Source organism: Hemicordylus capensis, chromosome 4 (genome assembly GCF_027244095.1).
Source record: "Hemicordylus capensis ecotype Gifberg chromosome 4, rHemCap1.1.pri, whole genome shotgun sequence".
In the NCBI taxonomy this organism is placed as follows: Eukaryota; Metazoa; Chordata; class Lepidosauria; order Squamata; family Cordylidae; genus Hemicordylus; species Hemicordylus capensis.
The window spans coordinates 168,925,402-168,951,399 of NC_069660.1; the positions used below are offsets into that span (position 1 = coordinate 168,925,402).

The 25,998-nt window shown below is 46.2% G+C and overlaps 1 protein-coding gene across 6 annotated transcripts in view; it reads right to left on the minus strand.

The window, feature by feature from the left end:
* Nucleotides 1-4,340: 4,340 nt before the first annotated feature.
* PCDH1 (protocadherin 1) overlaps nt 4,341-25,998 on the minus strand; it is a 184,033-nt gene continuing 162,375 nt past the window's right edge. For 5 of the 6 annotated variants that reach the window (XM_053245334.1, XM_053245336.1, XM_053245338.1 and 2 more), the window contains exon 5: nt 4,341-8,544. In XM_053245334.1, the coding sequence (XP_053101309.1) occupies nt 8,159-8,544 (386 nt within the window). In that variant the 3' untranslated portion in view covers nt 4,341-8,158. The remainder of the gene's footprint in view (nt 8,545-25,998) is intronic. The other variant, XM_053245337.1, reaches the window with a different exon arrangement.

Genomic DNA, 25,998 nt, shown 5'->3' on the forward strand with positions numbered 1-25,998 from the left:
ACATCTGCCGCTTCAGAGCAGTGTAAGGGCTTGCTTTGAAGTCTGCAACAGCTTCAGGATGCACCATAATGAAGCCATGATGTTTCACATCATGTAAGCTAGTGACTACTATTTATATGTATTTTTTAGTTTGTGCTTAATTATTGGTAATTTATATTTTTGTTTTTGTAAGTTGCATTGAGGACATTTAAAATAGAACAGTGGGGTAAATAAAAATCCTGCCAAATAAATAAATATATTTCACTTAAATACAAAAGGTGATGTACCATTCTAGGTTTTATTGGGCACTGTTTAGGAATTTAGTCTTTCTCAAACCATTGTATGAAGTCCCCCCACCCCATTTCTAAGCACTCCATCTGAATAGATAATATAAAATTCCCACCAGGTATGCTGTAAGCCTTCTTCAGGTGTTGAAAAAGTAGAGTGTGCTGTATTTGCATACAGTGCATCCTGAAGCCCAGCCCCAGCACTGACATGCTCAGTAGCGTGCGCACGTATGCACACCCACACACACACACCTGCCCACTGTCCACACATAGCATTTTTCTGAAGAGGCAAATGTAGTAAATTTGAGCAGATACTTCATAGATACTTTCCTACCTGCAACCTTGGAGAAGCCGCTGCCAGTCTGTGCAGACCATACTGAGCTAGATGGTCTGACTCGGTATAAGGCAGCTTCCTATGTTCCTATGAAGTATCTGCTCAAATTTACTACATTTGCCTCTTCAGAAAGTTCCAGGGAGAGAACTTGGAACCTCGATGCTCTTTCCAGAGTGGCCCCATCCCCTAAGGGGAATATCTCACAGTGCTCACATGTCTCCCATTCAAATGCAGACCAGGGTAGACCCTGCTTAGCAAAGCGGAAAATTCATGCTTGCTACCACAAGACCTGGGGTTCCAGCTGGATCCATGAAACTTGGGTTCAGGTCCAATCTCTGCTTTCATCAGGTTATATCTCTATTCTCGCAGCCTGAGCTCTCTCTGTAAAATTAGAAAAATAATTCTGGAACTTCACTTGTTGTGAAGGTGAAGACAATAATAATATTTTTAAGCAATCTGCAAATTTAAAAAGTGCTAAAGCAATTCTAAGGAATAAGTCATCATCTCTCTTTCTGCACCTGAATTTACTTTGATCAGGATTTTCAACTCTTCTCAGCAACATTATCTATGCCACCTGAAAAGACAATTTATTCTCTTCTGCTGGCCCCTTTGCTCTTCCCTTATGACCCATAGCTATTCTGGCCCTTCCGATAAAACTTCCTTCCGGTAAGTAATTCCAAGCTCTCAACCCAGTGGACCCCTTCCATTCAGCTCCATATGCCATGTACAGAAGAAGAAAAATCAGTAAAATAATTATTCAGTGAAGTGATGGAGAAACCCATCTGGCTTCACAGGGGACAGGAGAGATTGCCCAGGCAACGTTCCACGGCTGTTCTCTGATGACTTGAGAGGACAGGCACAGCCTTTGGCATTCATTGCCTGAGGTGAAATATTAAAATAGGATTTTGCTCTCCACATCAGATCTTGCAACTCTTTGCTATTGTCGGCCATTCTCAACTGGGCTGGAGTCCTTCGGGGTCTTCACTGATACTCCACCTACTCATCTAGTCTGCCCTTCTCTGTAACATTTAGCCTCTGGGCTTTGTTCACTAAGGTAAATGTACATCTGACTTGGATAATAACACCGGCCATTAATATAGTCCATTTCAGATGTTCAAGGAGCTTCATATATATCAACTCAGAAATTCTTATAGCAGATTTATATAGCATATATATCAACTCAGAAATTCTTATAGCAGAATTAGAAGGCATACTACAAAAGCTCTTTGCTCACCTTCCTCCATTTAAAATGGGTGAATTGGTCTTTTAAATAGGCTGCAGTGCAGTCCTAAGCAAATTAACTTGGTAGTAAATTCCATTACAATCAGTGCCATTTACCAATAAAATGTGTTTGAATTAAACTTCAATTTTATATACGGTACAATTGAAATGAGAACTGGCATTGCCTAGTGGCTAAGTATTCCTGGTTCAAATCTTACCACCTCCGCCACCAATTCCCTCTGCGGCCTTAAACAAGCCAGTGGCTCACATACCACACAGTGTTCTATGGATGTTCTGCACACCATCAGCACTGCTGCATCTTCCAAATGCACATTGCACTAGACCACACTTGCACAAACATCAAAATTTTATGAGGGAGTTGTGCAATTTTACAACTCTCTTGCACTATTTTGGCATTTGCACAAGTGTGCTCTAGTGCAACTTGCATTTAGAAGTTGCAACTGTTCCCACAGTATGTAAAATGCCCACAGAATGCTTTGCAATATATGAGTAACTGTCTCTTAGCTTTAACCCAGTGACAACATGAGATAATAATTAGGGGTCCAGCTATTTTTGCTCACCACCAACCCCATCCCTCCTCACACTGGGAAGGGTTGGGTCATATCTCTTGACATAATGCTGAGTTCAAGAGATACTCTGAATGCCTCTGAGGTCCAATGCGAATGCAGAGGCAAGGCTTTTCCATCCTCCTCCTCAGAACCAGGTGCGGTTGTTTGGAAAAAGGGCCTGGAAGAAGAGAAATGGATATTGGAGATAGTTAGAAAGCAAGACATCTTGCTGTTTCCCAAATCTCTCTGACTTAGCATGAGGTCAGAGAGATCACCCACCCTTCTCCAGACTCAGGCAGGGACCCTTACCAAATCAAAGAGGTGCTTTGCAGTGGCATGTGTCTTTTTGGACCCTGATAATAATAGTAAAATATTATTATTATTGCAACATTTCTCTTTGTTCCTGGCTACAATTTGAACTGAAATTGGCGAAGCTAAAATTATATTTGAAATAATATTTAGTATGTGCCTGAGCTACTCCTGTGTAGAGACTGGAACTCTCTGCTCTTCAGGGCTAAGTTACCTGTGGTATGGAAGTTCTATGGCTGGATCTCCCAATGTTATTTCAAAAGCTTTTTTAAAATTTATTGAATATAATTTCAATCCCATCTTATCAACACAATTATATATGGTGACAATGCACAAGGACAATATAAAACAAAAGTGTAACAGTAGGAGGAAACAGCAATCAAAACAATAAAGCAGTAGGCAGATAACAACAACTCTGAATTAAAAGGTCTGGGCATATAAACACATTTTCACATGGTATCTAAAATGTGTAGGCTCCAATAATCCAGTCCTGGGGAGAACATTCCAAAAATAAGTGTCAGTGCTGAGAAGGTCTGATCCTCAGTCATCACCCAATTAACCTCAGAAGCTGGGGGTATCCAAAGGAGGGCCTTCTTGAATGATCTCATGAGTATGGGTAGGTTTGTATGGGAGAGGGTGGTCCTTGATATACCCTGGTCTCAAGTTGTAAGACCAACCTAACTTTATATGTTTTACAGCACTTTGAATCCAGCTCTGTCCAACAATGCACAGAGAGCCAATGGAGTTTTTCTAGAACTGGCAAGATACGTTCTGAACTACTTATGCCCATTATCGGGGTAATTGCTATATTCTGAACCAGTTCAATTTTCTGAGCCATCTTAATGGCAACTTCACATACAACACACTGCAGTAGGCAAATCTGGATGTTACCAGAGCATGGAACTATGCCAGGTGGTCCAGAAGTGGGTCACAGTCAATGTACCAACTTAAGCTGTGAGAAGCTCTTTGAGTATGTGGCACTAGGGCATCCAAAGTATGCGTTAGGGTTAGGGCACTCCCAAACTTAGCCTGATCCTTAAGGGGGACTGCAGTTGCATGCAGAACAGGCTGAACTCCCACTTTCTTGATCAGGCAAACCACCTACCAGCAGCAGCTCTGTCTTGTCTGAATTGCATTAAAGCTTATTAGTTTTCATTCAGCAGCCTGCTATAAAGCAGCTGGCAGGGAGGGAGACAGCAACACTAGAGAAAGGCATGCTGAATCCTTTCCCACCACTCAAAATCAATCAAAAATTGATTTGATTCCAATCAAAATACATCTCCCTCCCCACAATGCTACTAATAGGCTCAATAAGCAACCTTGGGGAATAGAATGGTCAGCTGAGACTGGGGGAAAATGAAAACCCTCTTCTCCATGCCACTATCCTGAGTCCACCTGCCTTCTTTCCTGCAACTGCTTTTAAAAAATTTTAAGATGTTGGAAGATACAATCTTGCATCATATAATTTAGCATTCAAAATGATATGAAGCAAAGGTTAAAGCCCACAGGAAAGAACAAGAGCACACACACACCCTCACCCACTTCTATGGTATTGAGGTCAAGTTTCCCCCAATGACCCCTATGCACATAGCCAGAAACCAACCTTACTGATCTACAGGGGCAATAAAGTAAGTATAGCCAGAAGATTTTCACACTTTTATTGTAAAGCTTTGGGAGGGCTAATTACAGTGGAGTTCATCATCCGACAGCTCAGCAAACAAACAGAATGGAAGGGAACAGAAAAGGGCTCACGAGGTGTCATGCTCACGGCTCCAAACAGAAAGGATTACAAGGGAATCAATTGTGCTCACTGCGCCTGGGGAGAACTAAGCCCCGGGCCCAAAGCCTTCCCAGTGCAAGGGAAATGCATCACATTGAGAGCAATACAACCTTAGCAAGAGAGAGAGGCAGTGCCTAGACACAGGTCACCATCTGAAAAATAGTTGGGTACTCTTTATTCTGCCATAGGATTTCTCCATTTAGAAAAAGCTACACCTGCATGTACATAAAACTGTACAAAAAACAAGGCATCACAAGCAAGGAACTGAAATCTTGTATAAATAGAACCAACACGAAGAGCTACAAAGGGGTCACTTAGCTCTGTCCTACGCAGCTGGCCTGTGCCTGGCCTCCCACCTTTGGTTTTACCCCTGGCTTGTCCTAGTGCAGTGCTCAAAACTGTCACCCCAGTGCCCTTCAATGTGCTTGTCTAGGCCAGGACCCTTGGAGCACCCTTCTTCTTCCCTATCTCCCACCCCCACCCCTGTGCACATAGGATCTCTTCTTCTGGCTTTGAATTGTGCAAAATTAGCTTCCCCTGGTGCAACCTTGGCCCTTGGAGATTTTCCCACAGCCCCTGTGGCATGTCTCCATTTCATAGCAACTTTAATTTTCCTCACCAAGAACCAATCAAAATGGCACTCTCCCCTTTGCCCACACACAGGCAGCAGCAATGTCATGTAGCATCTTTTCTCTTGGTTTTCCTCTGAGAGACTCCTTTCTCTTTCCTCCCTTACTCCCTCAGCAACCATCCATACCCCAGTGATAGCCAGCCACCTTTCCATTCCCCAGGGATAGCTAAACCAAGGGAAAAGATGCTGAATTATCCCACCCCACAGATATATTGGATATCCAACAGAACGCACAATGGCTTAAACCAACTTGTCATCCATCCTCAGGTCATTGGCCTTGGCCAAGCTAGCTGGGGAATATACAGCCCTAATCTGCTTGAATTAACACATGCTTTGCCACAGACTTGTGGCAAGTGTGGCCAAGGACATAAGCAGCTCTGGGATGAACTGAGCCTTACAGCATCCATCAGCAAGAAATAGGACTGAAAAAGCTCAGCTTTCCTGCCTGAAGCAGGGCCAACTTATGTGTAGACATATTTTAATATCGTATTCCAAGGGCCATTTTATTAAAAACTAAAGGTGGTAACTTGGCCTGGGAACCATAGCCTGGCTCTCACCTATGCCTTCCACAGCAGGAAAGGAATAATAGAGAAGAGTCTGGGAGGAGGGTCCTGCCCCCTCTCCGCCTTACAGTGGCACCTTAAAGTTTAGATAGAACAGTGTATGGCTAGGGATGGGTGGCTGATTTTCTGCCTTGGCCATGGCCGATTAAGCTTCTCAGTCTCAGTGTCTGCCACCAGTTGAATGAATATGGAGAAAAGTAGGCATTTCAAAACTCCTTTTGGGCACAGGTCACTACCGAGCAGCTCAGCTCCTTGGTGCCAGAGTGGACAGAAAGTCCAAAACCCTCCCTCCTACTCTGGGGAGTGCTGCTGAACTAGCCCAGAGCCTCAGTGAGTGTCAGGAACAGAGAAGAAAGATTCTTTGCTCTCATACATACGCATGAGACTGTGCACACTGTGCATCTTTTTATTCTTTTTGCAGATGCGAATTATGACTGGACTATGACCTTGGTCCCTGTGCCACTATGGCAGCTTGCCAAAGAAGGGAGCTGCTGGTCTGCTCTCTCTTGCACTTCTGTGCCACCACTGCACATGATATAGCAGCTGCCCATCCAGAGGAATGAAATGGCACAAAAAACTAATAGGGTACTACCTGATCCTAGAGCTGTGAACACTGGCCTTGCTCCTCAGTCTGAGGAACTTGTTGCTCAGGTATAGATTGCACTATCTCCCTGTCCCAGTTTCCTGTCTGGTACATACATACAGAAGAAGAGATAAGGAAAGGTGTCCTTGCATATACCACTAGCTTCACCCCCACCCCCAGGTCCATGCACTAGAGAAAACAGAACAAAGACACAACAAGGAATGGTGATGGCCAGACGACCTTGCGCAACACAGCCAAGAACACATCAGTGACCCATGGCAACATGTAGCAAGGAGAGCGGGGCCTATGGGCAACAGAAGAACCAAGTCAAGGTCACCAAGAGAACTGGGCTGAGCTCTACCTGGGAAGTTTGTCAGGTTTGTTGATGGTAGTGGCTTCAGGCTAGAGAGTGTATCAATAGACACTGTGTGGGACAGAAACTTGTATCTCCATTGCCATGTGGATTAGAATGAGGTTCCACAGGCACCAGCTAGCAGGGAGGGCAGATTGATGGGAAGGGATCACCATGAGCACCAGGCTACATGGAGCCAGGCCTGACTGAATCTGGACAGCTTGGAGTAAGCAAGCCACTAGACCAGCCCACAAGTGACCAGAGAAGGAAGAGTACTCCCTTGCCCATTCAGTTGCTGACCCCAGGCCCAGTGTTAGGATTAATCACACCAAGGGCAGATCCATTCTTTGTTGTGGGCCCCTGCTAGTACTGCATCCTCCCAAGCAGGCTCCTACATTCTGGTACTATGTGGCTAAACCTCTAGCATTGGAAGAGCGTATTACAGCCTTTAGGCTGGCCCTGTGGTCTGAAGGCAGGGGAAGGGGGGCGGGGAATGACTCCAGCATACAGAGGCCCTGTGGCCCCCAGTGCAACCCTGAGTCAAAGCTCCATTTCACAAAGGCAATGGTGGCTTACAGGCAGACAAATCAAAGGCCAGAATCATGGCACTGGGGCCCGATGACCCCATTCCCTGCCCCGGGCGAGGCAGAAGAGATACTGGGGAGTTAGTGGGTTGTTCCTCCTGAAGAACTGCATTCTCTTCCATCTTTCTTACTGGCCCAGCTCCACTGTCTATGAGGCAGAGGAAACACAGGACTAGCTGAAAGCCATTGCTACCAGCCCTAGGGTTCCCCCACACCTGATGAGAAAAGTTGCTGAAGTCCAGAAAGAGATTAGGATTAAGCTCTGTAATGCCCTTCTTCCCAGTCCTGCTGACAGGCCAAAGCTGTCCCCCCACCAGTCGGTGCCCTCTCTCTATTTACACTGTGGAAGGCAAGGGTGGGCTGGTTGGAAGCGCTTGCTCCCGTGTGCTCTTCTGTGTGGTGAATGCTTCAAGCTGGAAATTGCTCCCTGTGGTTTTGTTTCAATGTCTTTTCATTTCAAAGACGATAAAAGTTTTGATCAGGCAGGACGCAAATGTCATTCCTAAGATTCATATTTACAGGAGTCTACAGTAACAAGAGGCAGCTTTTCCCCTGTACCTGTGCCAGGTGCCCTCAGCTCTGTGCCCAATGGACTCCACCAAGCCTGTGTGGACCTTTGGTAACTAAGCCCTTCCCCCCACCCCCACCCCTGAAGCCATGAGGCCAAGCCCTCTTTGCTAGATCTCTTTCTCCCCAGTTCCAGCCATCCAGGGACCATTCTACTGAAAGCTTGGTAATTCAGGATAGTGCGAGTCCTCTTGCCCTGGGAGCAATGAGTTTACAAAAGTGTTCCTGTGCCCAGGGCCTGGGCAAGGTGTTCTCACCAGGCCAGCTCAGAACCACCAACATGAGTGATAAAGCATCACAGTTTGCAAAGTCCCTTCTTCCTCTTCCTCTTCTCCTCCTCGTTCCAGACACTGGTCTCAGCTGCTTATTTTTCAGGCACCTTCCTTGGCTCTCCCAGTCTTACAGGTAGATCTCCCGCTTGGCATTTTGGGATGATGGTGTGGTGGCTGCCTGGAAGTCCGAGGTCTGGGTGAGAGGGATTTCCTCCATGGGGGAGTCCTTGCAGGGCTCATGGCTACTGTTGGAGAAGGCACTGTATGTGGGGAGCAGGCGAAGGTTAGCCATTTTGGTGCTGCGCTCTTCTGAGAGTCTGGGGCTGCCATTCCCAACTTGCTCTTGACTCCCTCTATCTTGATAAGGCACAAATGTGGAGAGCTTGAGGGCATTCTTGGGCCTCCGGCTTGGAGAGGACTGGCCTGGCATCCAGCAGGTATCAGAGTGACCAAACTCTGTGCATTCCCGGGTGCAGGTCCCTGTCATGGCTACGTCAGGCAGAGGCCGGAGATCTGCACACACAAATAAACAAACAAATGAAAAAAAGAAAATGGAAGAAGGAGAAGAATTAAGACATACACACACAGAGAGATATGGTCCATAATGTGAGCAGCTACTATGGCTAAGCTTGGGCAAGCTCAATGCACAGCATGCTGGGGAGAACACACCCTCATGACCTCACTTCTTCCCCCACCTTCTTTCCTATTGCAATGCTGCTTTCCCCAGGAGTGGGTATCAAGAGAAGGAACTATTGAGTCATGCAAAGCACTTGTTGCTAAGGTGATTATACCACCATCACCAACCAGGCAACAAAACAAAACAAAAGGCCTTGTCTATATATATATGAACAGGATCAAAACCAATTTACTCCTGCTATATAGGCTTCTTAAAGTAGCAGCTCTCTTATACTGAGAAGGAGAATAGCAATTGTTCTCATTCAATTTGGAATGCCTCTCCCTGACTGCCACCCACCCACCAATCCCACCCTGGCAACTGCTGGCATCTCTGTTCCTTTTAGGCTATGAACCTCTTTGGGACAAGGAACCATCTTTTTATTCTTTTTGTTCTGTGTGCTGCTTTCAGAACTTTGTTGTTGTTGAAAAGCAGTATATCAATATTCTAAATAATTTACACGGGCATGGGAGTACCTGTCTGTTATGGTTGGAGACGTTAAACAGCATTCAATCATATTATTCTACCTTCTGCAACTTCCCCCACCTTCTGTGGATTCTCAAAGCTTTCCCACTGCGATATTCATGCTAGAACAGAATTCTAAAGCTCAGAATTGCCTGCTGAATAAGTGTCAGATTTTTTTAATGAATCTATGAAAAAATGGCTAAATTGTGAGGAGCAGAAGTTGAAAAGCACACATGAAACTCCTTCTTCCCCCACCCCCTACTTAACAATGGAAGGTTTTGCAAACTAATAGTGAAGCTGAGACTGACTCAATTTCTTTGGGGAAAGTCTCTTTCGATAGTCTGTCTTCCATACAAACCTCTTTCATGGGTTTGTTGAAATAAAAAGGTTTTGAATTTCTACAAATAATATAAAAATTGCTCCTCCCAGGTTCTATGTTAATGTCAGATATGGACATGCTCAGTTCATTTGGAATGTGTGTGAGGAGAGAGAAAGGGGGAGGGGGAAGGGAGTGACTGCAGAAATGGGAGGGGGGGCAAACAATGGCTGCTCAGTGTCCTTTCTTTAGCTCTGGAAAGAGCTTTGAAGAGCCTCTGAGAGAGCTAGTGAAATTTCCAACCCTTCCCACAGAAGGAGAGATGTCTTGAAAATAAAGGGCAACCATTTATTGTGATTTAACCCATTCAGTGGTTTCAGTATTCAGTGGTTTAACCCATCTCTCTGAGGCATATAGGAGAGCAGGCTCAACCACAAATGCCTTTGCTCCTTAGCTGTTATTGCTTCTATCTGCCAATAGCTGCCTCCTACTCCACTTTGCTTCATTTTACTTCAGAACTGCTAGGCCTCAGTGCTTGTATTTGGCTCCAACTTTGTACCTCATAAGGGCCCAGGACTTTTAACAGTTGCATGACAAGCAAACATTTAACAGGTGCAACTTTGCCTAGCACATGAGGGTGGAACTAGCACCTGTTGATATTCTGCCTGTACTTCAGCTGCATGTTAGCCAAAACTTTAATGAGTGCAGTTCACATCTCCAAATACTGGGGGAAACTCTACAGGCCGGGTTTCTGCCTGTCATCCAGCTGTTAGACAGGAAGCACCAGGGATACTTCCAACATGGGATACTCCATTTTAAAAAGCAAACAAATTTGATTAAAGCAAAAAACCAAAAACAAAAACCCCTTTGGTTTCACAGGGATAGTCATGAGCACGGCAGCTCCAACTGAACTCCAATAAGTGAGGAAATTCAATAGTCTTATGATATTCACATCAAGGAGGCATGAGACCTAATGTCAGTCTGAGGTATTGTACCAAATCATAACCATGAAACATAATTTGGCTAGGTCCCCCATTTGTTCTCTTTTACTAATGGTACTGATTGTAGTTGTTACCTGCTGAGGTAACAGCACTTAGAGCACATTTGGCAACAAATATGGTAACAAATTCTTCTTAAACATTGCTGTAAAACTAATCCTCAGCTTTTGCTGTTGCCACCAGTCTATGCAGGTAGTGTATTGGAGTATGGAGGAACCAGCCAAATTGTGTTTCCATGGTTATGAGAACTCCAAGGTCATCCGAACTCTAAAATTCTAGGATTCTATGAGTGGGCTGGCCAAAAATCTTTTTCCTTGATGTGCCGCTCCCCCACAGGAAGGTCTGTGAGAGAACATTGCATGTGTGTATGCACAAACTTACACACACAATCCATGGGACAACATTGCCAATTCTCATGATACATGCTTACTATTTTGCCATCAGAACCCATCTGCAGTTTTTCACGGTCTCAAAATAGCAAAGTCTCATTGGACACCAAATACCAGTCACCCCTGAGATGGCAGCTGTTCCCCTATCTAGGCTTACCTCACATGCCTAATGTGTACTAAATCTCTATTAGCAGTATGGTGCAGTGTTGGGCTAAAGGCAGGGAGAGTTGGATTCAGATTCCTACTCAACCATGAAGCTTGCTGAATGATTTTTGGCCAGTGTATCTATTAAGCCACCACACAGGGCTGATGTGAGGATAAATATATGGTACTCCTTGGGGAAAGATCCCTTGCTACTCTAGCATAGAGAGATACCTTCTTTGAACATTCATATACAGACTGAGATAAGATTATAGTTTAAAAACACAAGGAAGTTATTCTCATGACCTGCCAAAACTGGTCTAAGGGAACCCAGCCTGGTTTCGGGGGGTCATGTGCCGGAACGGAAGCCGCATAGCTCACGGCAGCAAGCCCACTTAATTGCTCCCTGTTAAACCAGGTTAGCAGAGTGTGTGCTCTGCTAACCCCATCTTGCTGCTCATGTGACATGGCTCTGCACCATGGTGACTCACGAGTAGACCCCCAACAGGGAGGCAATAAGAAGCCAGCCCCCCCCTTGCCCCACACACTTGTGCAGGGCATTCTGTGTCTTCTGGGGGCCAGGAGGCCCCCAATCCCCTCCGCCCCAACTGGCTCAGTGACAGAGCTAGTAATCATGTGGGCAGCTGATCTGGTCACCCAGGGCAAGCTGCCTGCTTGTGTGGAGAGCCTTAAGGAGTCATTCACACAATTAAAAATTGTTTTCTACCTAGGTTTGGGAGCTGAGTGTGCTCCCAATTTTCAGTTGTGTGGAAGCAAGGTAAGAGGAAAACCTGGGTAGAACTGAATGTGTGGAAGCAAGGTAAGAGGAAAAGCTATCTGCATAGAACACAGTTTTTGATTGTGTGAATGACCTCAGTGTGTATGCTGGGGACAGGGGGAGAAAAAAGAAAATTCACCAAAGCAGGGCAGGTTTTGGTTTCCTGGGGCTTAGAACCTGGTATTCATGGATACAGTCTAAGGCAGCAGAGGTGATGCCTGTTAGAGAAGGGACTGGAAATAGCTGGGTGTTTTTTAAAAGAGACTTCAAGCATTCAGATTATCTCCACTGCGGATGTATCAATTTCTTTCCCATATGTTTTCAAAACTGATCTGATATGCCTACATTATTGTCCACCTCTCAGTCCCTCATTCTCCCAGACACAGAGATAAAGAAATTAAAATAGAAAGAAAAAGATGGAGAAAGGGTGTGATTTAAATATTAGAATGGGGAGAAAAGTCTTGAAATGAGCTCTGTGGAAAACAGCTTGATTTCATTTAACTCTTCCCTGAAGATCTTCCCTGAAGGTGAATAAAATCCTGAAACTTCATGTCAGATCTTAATCTGGCAATCCCAGGCAGGTGCCCCTAGCCACAACTCCTCCTACGGTTAGAGATTAGTGAGGGAGAAGACAGAAAGGTTTTCTACACGAGCAGTGTGACTAGCCTAAAGCTGTTTTGCAGGGAGAGCAGGCTATACCCACTCTCCCCGCAGACAAGCATGGAGCCCTCCCTGGGCGGTTACCAGTACTGGGCGGTTACCAGATGATTACCGGGTCCGTCACAGAGCTGGTTGGGGAGGTGGGGTTTGGGGGCTTCCTGGCCCCCATAAGTTCCAGAATGTCCCGCGTGAGTGCATGAGGCATTCTGGGGAGCCTTCTGATGGTGGGAGGCTTGTTGTAGCCTCCCTGTCAGGGGGCTACTCATGAGTTGCTGCGGTGCGGAGCTGCGTTGTGGCACATGCTCACGTAACCCACTTTTCGGGCGCTCTTGCACCTGAAACCCAGGTTAAGTGGTGGGCTACCCAAGAGGGTTTGCTGCTGCACCACTGCTGGGAGCCGTGTGGTTCCTGGCAATTCTTGCGCGCAGTGGAAACCAGGCTGGGCTCCCTTAGTCCGGTTTCCACTGTGCATGAGAATAGTCTCAAAGACTGAGTACTGGAGTGGTGGTGGTGGTAGATCATCGTAATAAGCACATGCAGTGTCTTCTTAGTGATATCCAAAGACCAAGATCTATCTTATAACATGACCAAAACCACCACCACCACCACCACCACCACCACCACCACCACCACCACCAGTATCAACACAAAGGTATCACTCTCCTGAAAAGTCAAGTTCTGGTAGAAGAGAGACACTGAGGGTGCAGCCATCACACTGTCCACGGCAGGATGCAATAGCAGTGAAGCCAATGGAGAAGTAAGTAGGGTCTTCCAAGTTCCACGTAAATGCTCTAGGCATAAAGGGTTTGCCACTGTGAAAATGACTTGCTAAGCAAGCATGAGGTTGCCTGTTCGAATCCCCACTGGCATGTTTCACAGACTATGGGAAACACCTACAGGTGAAACTCGGAAAATTAGAATATCATGCAAAAGTCCATTAATTTCAGTAATGCAAATTAAAAGGTGAAACTGATATATGAGACAGACGCATTACATGTAAAGTGAGATAAGCCAAGCCTTAATTTGTTATAATTGTGATGATCATGGCGTACAGCTCATGAAAACCCCAAATCCACAATCTCAGAAAATTAGAATATTACATGGAACCAAGAAGACAAGGATTGAAGAATAGAACAATATCGGACCTCTGAAAAGTATAAGCATGCATATGTATTCAGTACTTGGTTTGGGCCCCTTTTGCAGCAATTACTGCCTCAATGCGGCGTGGCATGGATGCTATCAGCCTGTGGCACTGATGAGGTATTATGGAAGACCAGGATGTTTCATTAGCGGCCTTCAGCAATTCTGCATTGTTTGGTCTCATGTCTCTCATCCTTCTCTTGGCAATGCCCCATAGATTCTCTATGGGGTCAGGTCAGGCGAGTTTGCTGGCCAATCAAGCACAGTACACTGTATACTTTTCAGAGGTCCGATATTGTTCTATTCTTCAATCCTTGTCTTCTTGGTTCCATGTAATATTCTAATTTTCTGAGATTGTGGATTTGGGGTTTTCATGAACTGTACGCCATGATCATCACAATTATAACAAATTAAGGCTTGACTTATCTCACTTTGCATGTAATGCGTCTGTCTCATATATCAGTTTCACCTTTTAATTTGCATTACTGAAATTAATGGACTTTTGCACAATATTCTAATTTTCCGAGTTTCACCTGTATATCGGGCAGCAGCTATACAGGAAGATGCTGAAAGGCATCATCTCATAATGTGCATAAGATGGCAATAGTAAACCCCTCCTGTATTCTACCAAAGAAAAACCATAAGGCTCTGTGGTCGCCAGAAGACGACACCAACTCAATGGCACACTTTAATGACCTTTAAAGATGGCTGCCCCAATGTCTCACTCCAGGATTCAGGCCTCAAGAAGCAGCTCAAGTCTGGGCTGAGACTTGATGGGAAGCAGCCATCTTTAACAGAAACACGTTTATCTTCTCTTCCAAATCTTTCATCACTTTCTGACTTACATTATTTTACTGTAGGTGTAAATAAATTTACTGAGCCAGATCGATGCAGGACACATTTCAGATGAAATCAAAGTGGCCTGCAGGGGTTCCTAACCTGTGTCACTCCAGATGTTGCTAAACTAAAGCTAAAAGTAAAGTGTGCCATGAAGTCGATTTTAACTCCTGGCGCCCACAGAGCCCTCTGGTTTTCTTTGGTAGAATACAGGAGGGGTTTACCATTGCACCTCCCGTGCAGTATGAGATTATGCATTTCAGCATCTTCCTATATCACTGCTGCCCTATATAGATTCGAACCGGCAACCTTCTGCTTGTTAGTCAAGCATTTCCCCACTGCCCCATTGTGACACTCCCATAACTCCCAGTCACAATACACTGTAGCTGGGAATGACAGGAGTTGTGGTTCAGCAATGTATGGAGTACCACAGGTTGGGAACTTCTGCTCTATAGAAAAGATACATAGTTCAGACTGCCTAACAAAACCTTTCTATGATCCATTTCTGATTTTAGTTGCTTGTCACTTCTGCCATACAGTAGCTGTAGGGTTAAGTATGTGTTGGTTGTGTGAAAGAGAGAAAGAATGTATTACTCTCTTTGATTTTGCACTCTCACCCCCATATATCCTGCAAGCTTGAAGACTCTGTCCTAATAAGCTAATTATCATAATCATCAACCACCTCCAATCATATTAGTATTCTGAAGTACTTCCTGAAAAACAGGAATTAGTGGATGTTCTTTCCGCTAGAAATGAAAATTCTACAACATTGACTCTTAGTAGCACAGTAACCTCTTTTGGCTACTAGAGGCACGATGAATTATGTTAATAGGTCTCTCTTAGTCATTGAAGAGTTAGAATTGTTCTGTTGTTGAAGGCTAGTGCCTGTTTGAGTATGTTGTTCAATGCCTTCTCTTAGTATGTGATGTTTAGTTTCTTAACAAATTTTTATTTGTTTTTCTAACCCAACTACTGTCTACAGATAGGAGCTATTCTGACGATCAGTGGAAAGTGGGCTAAGGGTGCTTAGCCCGCTTTCCACCGATCGTGAGACTCACCGGGCTCGCAGCCGAACCCGGTTGAGTCAAAGCGGGTCACCTGCTTATGCAGCCCTTCCCGATCGTGAGTAGCCGCAGCATGGCTCCGAAAAGCCGCCTCCTGGCTCTGGGGGTCTCTCCAGTATGCCCTGTGCGCTCTCGCAGGGCATACTGGAGTTTCTGGGGGCCACGCGGCCCCTGAACTCCCCAGCCCCCACCGGCTCCGTCACGGAGCCGGCAATCATGTGGGTAGCCTATTTGCCCACCCAGGGCTTCCGCCCTGATCGTCTGCGGGGAGAGCGGGCTTAGCTTAGCTTCACAAACCAGGTCTCACTGATCGTGAGACCCGGCTCATAATCTCTTGGGCTAAATTTCTTTACCACCAGAGCATTCTCTGCTGTGTGAGGACTTTAATGTTTCTCCTCACACCCTCACACTCAACAGGGTTATGGGCCCAGAGCTCTGAGACTAGTGAAGAAAGTAATTAGCTTCAATAAGAAAGTAAGGTTTTCTCAAAGATGGAGACAAGACGAGCACTACAGAGGACTGAGAAGTTAGAAGGTACAGATTTTGAACTGTGGTCTTTCAAAATGGAGATGCTCCTAAAAAGTCACAGAATCAGCAGGGTCTTACACACAGAACACTCTGGGGCTATTCTCATGATTAGCAAAAATTGGGCTAGCCTCTGCTAGCCCGATTTTTGCTGATCGTGAGAACCACTGGGCTCGGCTGTGAGCCCGGTAGTTATAGAGCGGGTAACCTGCTCAAGTACCCCTCCCCTTAGCCCGGGTTTGCAGAGCAAGCGCTCTGCAAACCTGGGCTATCTGATTACGAGTAGCTGCGATGCAGCTCCGCGCCACGGCTAGTCACGAGTAGACCCCCGGAGGGGAGGTGAAAAGCCGCCTCCCAGCTCTGGGAGTCTCCCCAGTATACCCTGTGTGCTCACGCAGGGCATAATGGAGCTTCCGGGGGCCACGTGGCCCCTGAGCGCCCCAGCCCCTGCAGGCTCCGTCACGGAGCCAGCAATCATGTGGGTGGCTGATCTGGCTGCCCAGGGCTCCCTCCCCGCGCACTCGGAAAAACCAGGTGTCACTGATCGTGAGACCTGGTCCTCTGTCTGAGAAGGAGAAAAAAGTCAAGCCTGGGACAGTTCAGATGATTAAGTCACCAGGATAATTTGTTTATCAGTGAGTGACTCTATATTGGTGCATTTAAGAAACAAATAGTTTGGAAAGGAAATGTGGGAGACTCTAAAGAAGTTGTACGAAAGAAAGAAGCTCTTCTCACAATCATGTGGTTCTCTCTTAACCTCATTTTAAAAATCTTGTGTCAGTCCTGACTGCTTGCACACTCGGTGGGGGGAGGAAGGCTGTATACTCTCATACCCATCTGGCCTACATACTCTCTCCCACTCCAGCTTGGACATCCTCCTCGTGAGGAGACTCGGCAGGGCATCAGAGGCCAGCGGTTGGAGCTGAGGGAATGAGTGGCGGTTGGGTGAGCTGAGAGAGTGAGGGAGTGGGTGACTGTGTGTAGGGTGGCTGAGAGTGGTGGAGTGGAGGAGAGAGGGTGGCTGAGAGTGAGGGAGGGGAGGAGAGGCGGCAGCTACAAGTGGGGTGGCTGAAAGTGGTGGAGGGGAGGGGAGGGCGTGGCTGAGAGTGGGGGTGTGGAGTGGAGGAGGTGGCTGCGAGCAAGGGAGGGGAGGGGTGACCACGAGTGGGGCGGCTGACACTGAGCAATAAAGCAGGGGCTGTGGTGGGACTTTAAGGACAGCAATAAAGTCCTAGCATGCAGATGTTCTGCGCAGGGCCCGCTAGTTCATTTTATACAAGGACATCCAAGTCGAGGTGCTAAGTCTGGATTTGTCAGTACCTTCAGAACTTTTCATAGCCTTTTGTAGGCTTAGATAGATGGTCAACAACTTTTTCGATTGATGCAAGATGCTCTAAGGCACTTGGATGTGTGGCTGCATGGGAGCACTGAGGACCATTCCTCACAATGAAAGTGCGTCCCAATTGCAATTTAGCCTTTACATAATGTTTGCACAAAGCCCACTTTGTTTTCGTGAAAACAGCACAATATTTTTTCCAAACCTTTTTTAGGGTGGTCAAAAAAGCCTTGCTTCAGGGTCAGACCAAACAGGGGGTGGTTCGGTTCGACCTCAAACTGTCAAACTGAACTGGTTTGACGTCGAACCTGTTTGACATCGAACCTGTTTGCACACCCCTAGCATGGGTGTTTCTTTTAATCCTTGCAGCTATGCAGGCAGACCTATCACCATCCCCATTTCTCTATGGGGTATGTAAGCCACTTTCTCCAAATATAGCTGGAGGAAAGAGACCACCCTTAAAAATCATCTCCTGAGTGCCTGATTATTGAGCCAGTTACCACCTTTACATATAGGGGTTTGATTCATGTACCAGTCCAAGGCAACCAAGATAAATGAAGTGCATGTTCACTGGAAGGGAAAAAATAAACCCTCTCTGAATGGAATTTTGGGTTCTGGTTCAGTTTGATTCCCTGTTCACAATTCTGCACATACAGAGGAAAAGGACACAAATATTGGGCTATGAAGTCAGCTTGAAATTGTATGAAGCTATTAACACGACTGCATGAAAGCGGGCTAATGCAGCCCAGCCTGCTTTTGCACGGTTGTGAGAACCACCGGGCTCATGGGCTCGCCCGGTGGTTCTCTGGTGGCTAGCTCACCTAAAAACCCCTCCCCTTAACCCAGGTTAGCGGAACGAGTGCTCTGCTAACCTGGGTTTTTGTGTTGCGAGATGCTGTGGTGCATCTCCATGCTGCGTGACCCGTGAGCAGACCCCCAACTGGGAGGCTCCATCAAGCCTCAGGGGTCTCTCCAGCATGCCTCGTGCACTCAAGCAGGGCATGCTGGGAATTCCAGGGGCCAGGCAGCCCCCGATCCCCTCCACCCCTACTGGCTCTCTGTGTGTGTGTATGTGTGTGTGTGTGTGTATAAAATAAAGCGGAAGAGTTTAGGCTAAACAAGAGTAGAATTGACACTGTATTTTTTAAAAATGTGAAAAATATGTGGAGCATGAGAAGTGTGAGGTATTGAGGGTGGAACTGTATTGCTACTATCACTAATAATCACAAATAACTTCCCTGGCAATTTCTAGCAAACCACTGCACAGCTGCAAGTCACACAATTGTGATAATTCCACAGTTCTTTTAAAGGTAAATAGTAGGGGAAATTCCAGAAGCTTTGAAAACTGGTACAGATGTTGAGGACAGCATTGCAAGTAACATATTAAAATTCCCAAACATTCTGAGTTGAGCTTCAGTTGCCATCTTGGAAAAATGGTGACCAAAATTGTTTTTGCATATATTTTGCAAACCTTTGCTCTTACAGGAAAATGTTTAATATGGAAATTGTAGAACATCAAAATCTCTATAAAAATGTAGAATTCAGTGTAGAATTCAATCAATGGTTTTGCAATAATAATAATAATAATAATAATAATAATAATAAAAAAGGTTTTTGTGAAATGGCACTTTATGGCAACTTTGCTGTCCTTGGCTTTTGTCTGTAGTTCACTTATGTAAACCTTTACTACAAAACTGAACTTTTCATGAAATAAACATGAAATTTTAATTCAAAACTGAAAAGTAACATGAAATTTGCTGTCAGATAAAAGGAGAATGCTTCCCTTCTTCTCAAGTGACTCCAGGAACACATGGAGAAGAGAGTGAGATCATTCACACAATCAAAAACTGTGTTTTACCCAGGTTTTGGAGCTTCCACACAATGTTTGGTTGTGTGGAAGCTGGGTAGAAATGATTGTGTGGAAGCAAGGTAGGAAGAAAACTTGGGTAACTTTTGCTCCACACATTGCTTCCATACAACCACTTCTACCCAGGTTTTCCTCTTAGCTTGCTTTCACACAACTGAAAATTGGGAACACACACAGCTCCCCAACCTGGGTAGAACACAGTTTTTGAGGAGATTCTCATGGTCGCCACTGTGTGCAGGCGGGCAGGGGTGGGGAAGGCAGGGTAGACCTTCCCTTCCCCACAGATGATGTCTGCGATGGTGATATGAGTACTCTCCACACTCCCACACAGGCTGCCATGCTCCAAGCAGCTTTGTGCAGCACGAAGCAGGGCGGAGGGATTCATGGCCAGAACTAATTGTTCTGGCCTCCAGACATCCCAAAGTGCACACGTGTTGCGTTCTGAGATTCCCCCATCAGATGGGTACATTCGTCTTCTTGGGCGAACTCAGCCCGAGACACACGATACCCAGCAGCTGGGTTAAGGATGCAAGCGCACCCTTAACATTGGCTAACAGATGGGTTTGTTTACAGGGTTAGGCGGGTGGGGAGCAGAGGGATCTGCGAGGATCCCACCGCTTCTCACAACCAGCCTAATCCAGGCTGGGCTGCCTGGGGTTAGGCTGGTTGTGAGAACAGTCTCTTAGTGTGAATGACAGCAGGGTATGTAGGTAGTGAAACATACCTTCTACGTTATCATTTCTACACCATCCAAGAGGTAGTGTACTGGCACTTTAAAAAAAGAAAATGTAGTATTCTCATTAGGCCTAATCCACAAGTTGTAGCTTAGAAAAATCTTATTTTCTTCACATATTGGCTTGAGTTGCAAGTATCAGATTAATAACTTTGATCAAGGACATCTGTCTGTTCAAAATGCTCTTCACCTTAATCTAAACTGGAACACTGGAGGTTAGTAGCATTTCATTTGAAGATGTGTAAAGATACAGGCATGTATCATTCTGGCCAATATCCTCCATCTCCCTCAGACAAATGGGTTGATGGGTTCAACTGGGGATTTTTCCTAATTTCAGAATTCAGTGTGTTGTCATACAACACCTATATAACTTATATAATACCTCATATAATATCATATAATAGGGATGTGCAAAAAATTTCGGGCACAGATCGATCTGTGCCCGAAACGAACAATTTCGGGTGATTCAGGTCTGAACCAAATCACCCCCGATGTCCCCTGTTATTTTTCAGGGCTGAGCCGAATCACCCCTGATTCGTGCCCGAAAAATTCGGGTGATTCGGGATGACGTCTGTTTGAATTTCCCGCCTTTTTGCCTCCATTGATTTGAATGCAAAAAGGTCTGATGTGACGTCAGCTCGAATTTCGGGTCCCGGGGCAAAATAGTGGGGTGGGGTGGTAGTGCCTAATGGATGGAGGCTACCACCCAAATTTCAGGGGAATTGGGCAAAGGGCTGATTTTGGGGGAATTTTTGAAGTTTTAGTGTCTTTGGGGCAGTTCGGGGGCATAGCGTGGGATCTGGGCAAAAAGAGTGGGGTGGGGTGGTAGTGCCTAATGGGTGGAGGCTACCACCCCAATTTCAGAGTGATTGGGCAGAGGGCTGATTTTTGGGGAATTGTTGAAGTTTAAGGTTTTTCCCCATAGAGAAGCATTGAGGTGTCAGCAAATATATAGCTTCACGCGGGGGGCAAAGGGGTGGCCTAGAGCAGTGTGGGGTTGGTGGTAGTGCCAGGTAGGGTCAAGAAAGCTACCTGAATTTTTTCAAAGGATTTGGGCAGAGGGCTGATTTTTGGGGAATTGTTAAAGTTTACGCGTCTTTAAGGTTTTTCCTCATAGGGTATGCATGGAGCTTTCAGCAGCCCCATAAGTTCACTTGGGGGGTGCTGGGGTGGCCCAGAGCGAGTGGTAGTGTAGTGCACATAGGGTGCCAACCACCCCCATGGGTTTCTAACCCATGGGGTACAGGGTTCTGTTGTTTCAGAGGTATTCTGAGTGTGGATTCTATGATAGCAAATGAGATTTTCAATGAAACACCATGAATCCACTCTAATTTGCTGTCATATAATCCACACTCAGAATACCTCTGAAACAACAGAACCCTGTACCCCATGGGTTAGAAACCCATGGGGGTGGTGGGCACCCTATGTGCACTACACTACCACTCGCTCTGGGCCACCCCAGCACCCCCCAAGTGAACTTATGGGGCTGCTGAAAGCTCCATGCATACCCTATGAGGAAAAACCTTAAAGATGCGTAAACTTTAACAATTCCCCAAAAATCAGCCCTCTGCCCAAATCCTTTGAAAAAATTCAGGTAGCTTTCTTGACCCTACCTGGCACTACCACCAACCCCACACTGCTCTAGGCCACCCCTTTGCCCCCCGCGTGAAGCTATATATTTGCTGACACCTCAATGCTTCTCTATGGGGAAAAACCTTAAAGACGCGTAAACTTCAACAATTCCCCAAAAATCAGCCCTCTGCCCAATCACTCTGAAGTTGGGGTGGTAGCCTCCACCCATTAGGCACTACCACCCCACCCCACTCTTTTTGCCCAGATCCCACGCTATGCCCCCGATCTGCCCCAAAGACACTAAAACTTCAAAAATTCCCCCAAAATCAGCCCTTTGCCCAATTCCCCTGAAATTTGGGTGGTAGCCTCCAACCATTGGGCACTACCACCCCACCCCACTATTTTGCCCCTGGGACCCATTTTTCTTACCCGAATCAATTCGGATTCGGATTTAATCCGAATCCAAACCGAATCGGGGTGATTCGGGTAGCCCAGTTTCGGGTACAGAACAGAACGGGGGTGATTCGGTTCGGGTCCTGAACCGAATAACCGAAAACCCAAATTGCACACCCCTATCATATAATACCTATATTAAAATAATAATTGCTCTAGCTGCTACAGTAAAAGCACTTTAAAGATAGCTGATTACTGCAGATCCTGGAGAGGGATTCAAAACACACTCCCATTGGCTGATGCAATTATACATAATTTACTCAGCTCTTCTGCTGGCTTTATTCTGCTGCTAACTTTGCTGCCAACTGACAGGCTTTGCTGCCAACTATCTATTGGGCAGGGAAGTGGGGCTTCTTCTTCCAGCTGTGACTTTTCACTGATCAATCTGCTGTCTCTTTTACAGGCTGCAAAATTCTTGGCTTGACACTGTGGGCCTTTGGTATTTGTAGGGCTCCCCCAGTCCCCCATGCCAAAGCAATGAGCCCCTGAAGCTATTCTCACAATCGATCAAAACCGGGCTAACAGAGCCCAGCCTGGTTTTGATCAATTGTGGGAACCACAGGGCTCGCAGGCAAGCCTGGTGGTTCTCTGGCGGCTAGCCCGCCTAACAACCCCTCCCCTTAAACTAGGTTAACGGAGTGAGCGCTCCGTTAACTTTGTTGTATGCATGGTGTGTCAGCCGTGGCACTCCCCTTCCCTTGACTCCCAGAGCTCACGAGAGAGCTGCAGCCGGAGACAGAGCAGAGCAAGTGCGATGGAGACAAGCGACTGATCGTGTGAAGCACCTCCCTGCCTCAGCTCCTATGTGTACCAAGAATTCTGTTGAACAACGTGGCAGGTCTAGGGCAGAGATTAATGGCCCTATTCATGGCCCGATTTAGGCTGATCGTGAGAATAGCCCCATTGTGTGGAAGGCAGGAGGAAAACCTGGGTAACATTTCTTCTTACCTTGCTTCCACACAACCAAAAATTGGGAGCACACACAGCTCCCAAAGCTGGGTAGAACACAGTATTTGATTGTGTGAGTGACCTCATTGTATTGCAAAATGTAGACCTCAACACAATCATGAGAAAGCAAATAAATTCACTGTTATGAGTTTGGGGGGATTGATCTGAATCACCCCCAGAGTCCTTCCAGCTCAGAGCTTGTAGACAGTTAAGATTTCTCTTTTCTGTATGGATTTGCTATCAGTAGAGATTGCTTGAGCTATACCTGTTTATATTAAGCCTTGACTACACACTTTGCTTAACAATCTGTTGTTGTAAGAGCTAATTATTGGGGGAAGGAGTGTGTGTAACATACGTATTGGTTTCTGTGAAACAGAATCAGAAACAGACATTAATTTGAGGCTTAAGTGATTGTTTAAATAAAGCATTGAAATGTATTATGGTGGCCATGTACTCTACTTTGCAGAGGACATTCCTTTATTTGAAAGGTTGTCCTCTAGACTGTCCTCTGTTTTAAGGGGTATTCAGGTCCAAGCCTAAGACCTCTTGTTGCCTGAGACAGAACAGTAAATAATGCGCACGCACACACATACCTGCCCTAGATACCTGCTCAGCCATGGCCAGGCATTGGCTCTATTTCTATTTAGATTATTGCACTTATTTCCATATATATATAGAAAGAGAGCCAGTGGTGGCCCTCATCAACAGTAAGTGTGTCCCCTGCCCCCCGACTGTTTATTGGGCCTGTGTGGAGCTTTGGCTGAAGTGGAATGCTCTGCACAGTCCATGTGGAGATGACTATTCCCACCATGCAGTGCTATGGTTTGCCTAGTACTGCTAGAGTACCTTTAAAAGAAACAGAGCCTTCTTGAGCCCCTGCACCATCTAGGAAGGTGAACACAGAGTGCTGGGAAGTGTAACCCTTCCCAGTGCGTTTCTGCTGGAGCTCAATCTCTCTTAAAGGGCCCTCCCAGCACTGAGAAATGCACAGTACTGCACTGAGGTCAGCACCGTGGGAAATGGGAAATGAAGATCATTAGTCTCTAAACCAATCATGGTAAGGTAAAATCTTTATTTTTGTCTAGGCAGCAATAGACCTTGGATTGGTCAGACGGGCAGACAGGATTCCCCGGGCTAGTGGAGGAATCCCTATCTAAATTTAAGCAGAACCACAGGTATGCCCCTTGAGCCCCAGCTGAAGTGCCATAAGATCAGCCACCCCCAAAAGTAAAATGTAGGGGTGTGCATGGAACCGTGGAGCTGCGGTCCGGCACTGGGGTGGGGGGTTCCATTAAGGGCGGGGGGGGGTTTACTTACCCCTCCCGCGCTTTCCAGTTTGGCGCCGTAATTACTGAAAAAATCCCGGCAGCAGGATCCCTCGCCGCGCGCGCGCAGAAGGCTTCCTAAATACTTTTTCAGACAGCAGGGAAGGGGGCGGGAGGGCATCCCCCTGCCGCCCGCCCGTTTCTAGCTAACTTGAGGTCCGGTCCGGGGCGAGATTTAAGGGGGCGGCAGGGGGGCTTCAAGGGGGCGGCGGCAGCAGCAGGGTCTTCAAGGGGGCGATTTTTTAACCACGGAGGAGCCAGCCATGTCATTGAATGAAGCGGGCGGCGAGGGATCCTGCCGCCGGGATTTTTTCAGTAATTACGGCGCCAAATTGGAAAGCGCGGGAGGGGTAAGTAAAACCCCCCCGCCCCCAATGGAACCCCCCACCCTACCCTCCTGAACCCCGAACCGCCCTGTGTCCGGACCAGTCTGGAGGCCTTTAGAATGGCCACCGAACCAGTCCGTGCACATTCCTAGTAAAAAGAGCTTCACTCTCCCCACACTTCTTAGCCAGCCCTCTCCTGCTCTGCTCCTATTTTCATCTTCTTGCCCCTCCCCGGGGGTTTTGCCCTTAGGAACATGGGAGAGACTCAGGAAACACAGCTTCCATGGCCTTTCAGTTGAACCTAGTTAATCCCCCCTCTGCACATATGCTGTTCCCGCCTGCTGCTCTCCGCCATTCCTAGGATCACTAGAGATGGTGGTAGAGAAAGAGGGAGTTCCTTAGTGTCCCCCAATATTCCACCCAAATCAGGGCTCCAACCTTCTCATACACCAAAAGCACAAGGGACAGAAGATTGATCAGTGAAAAGTAACAGTAGCTGAAAGAAGAAGCCCCCACTAAAAAACTGCAGTTTGCTCACCTTAATAGCCTGATAAGATTTGGGGGCCTGTCAGTTGGCAGCAATGTTTTCAAAAGACAGAATAAATCCATCAAAATAAGCAGCTCAATTTGCAGCAAAAATGCCCCATAGAAGAGTAGAGTAATGATAAACATAAGAACAGCCTTGATAGATCAGACCTAAAGCCTATCTAGTTCAGCATCCTGCTTCCCACAGTGGTCCACCAGATGCCTCTGGGAAGCCACACAACCAGGAGATGAGGCATACATCCAGTCCTGCCACTGCTCCTCTACAACTGTCATAACACATTCGAAAAAGGTAAAGCAACAATGAGTCAAATTATTGGCTAAAACTCTGAAAAACTTCACTTGAAAGGTTGCAACTACAACTGGCATGAAAGTTCATGACATGATTGTCCAATTGATCCATTACTGCTTTTTAAAAGAATATATTTTGCTAAAAAGAAGAAAAAGATAAACTAATATCTGTGAACTTGCTCATTTCCCACTTTCTCTGTTCAATGAAATTGTCTTGCATAAAACAAGTAAGACTGCATGGTAAGATATTTTTGACTCCACGGTAGTGATCAATGATCATGATGCATCATATGATGTCTTTGCTTTGACAAGAGAGTGCTTGCTTGTAGCCTTGTATAGTGCACCAGACAAGGAGCCTATATTAACATTCATCACAACTGATTTAAGATTTTTCAAAAGAAACAAACTTCAACTTGCTACATTGCTGCCTACTATAGCTGTGTCCTGCTAGCAGCCATTCTGAATGTACCAACAAGTCCAATGGCATGTCACTGGGGGAAAAAAACAAACCAACCCTGTGGTTGGAAACCATCAACCACCAGCATAACCCCTACTCCAACAGTTGAACCACCTGCTGCAGATATTCT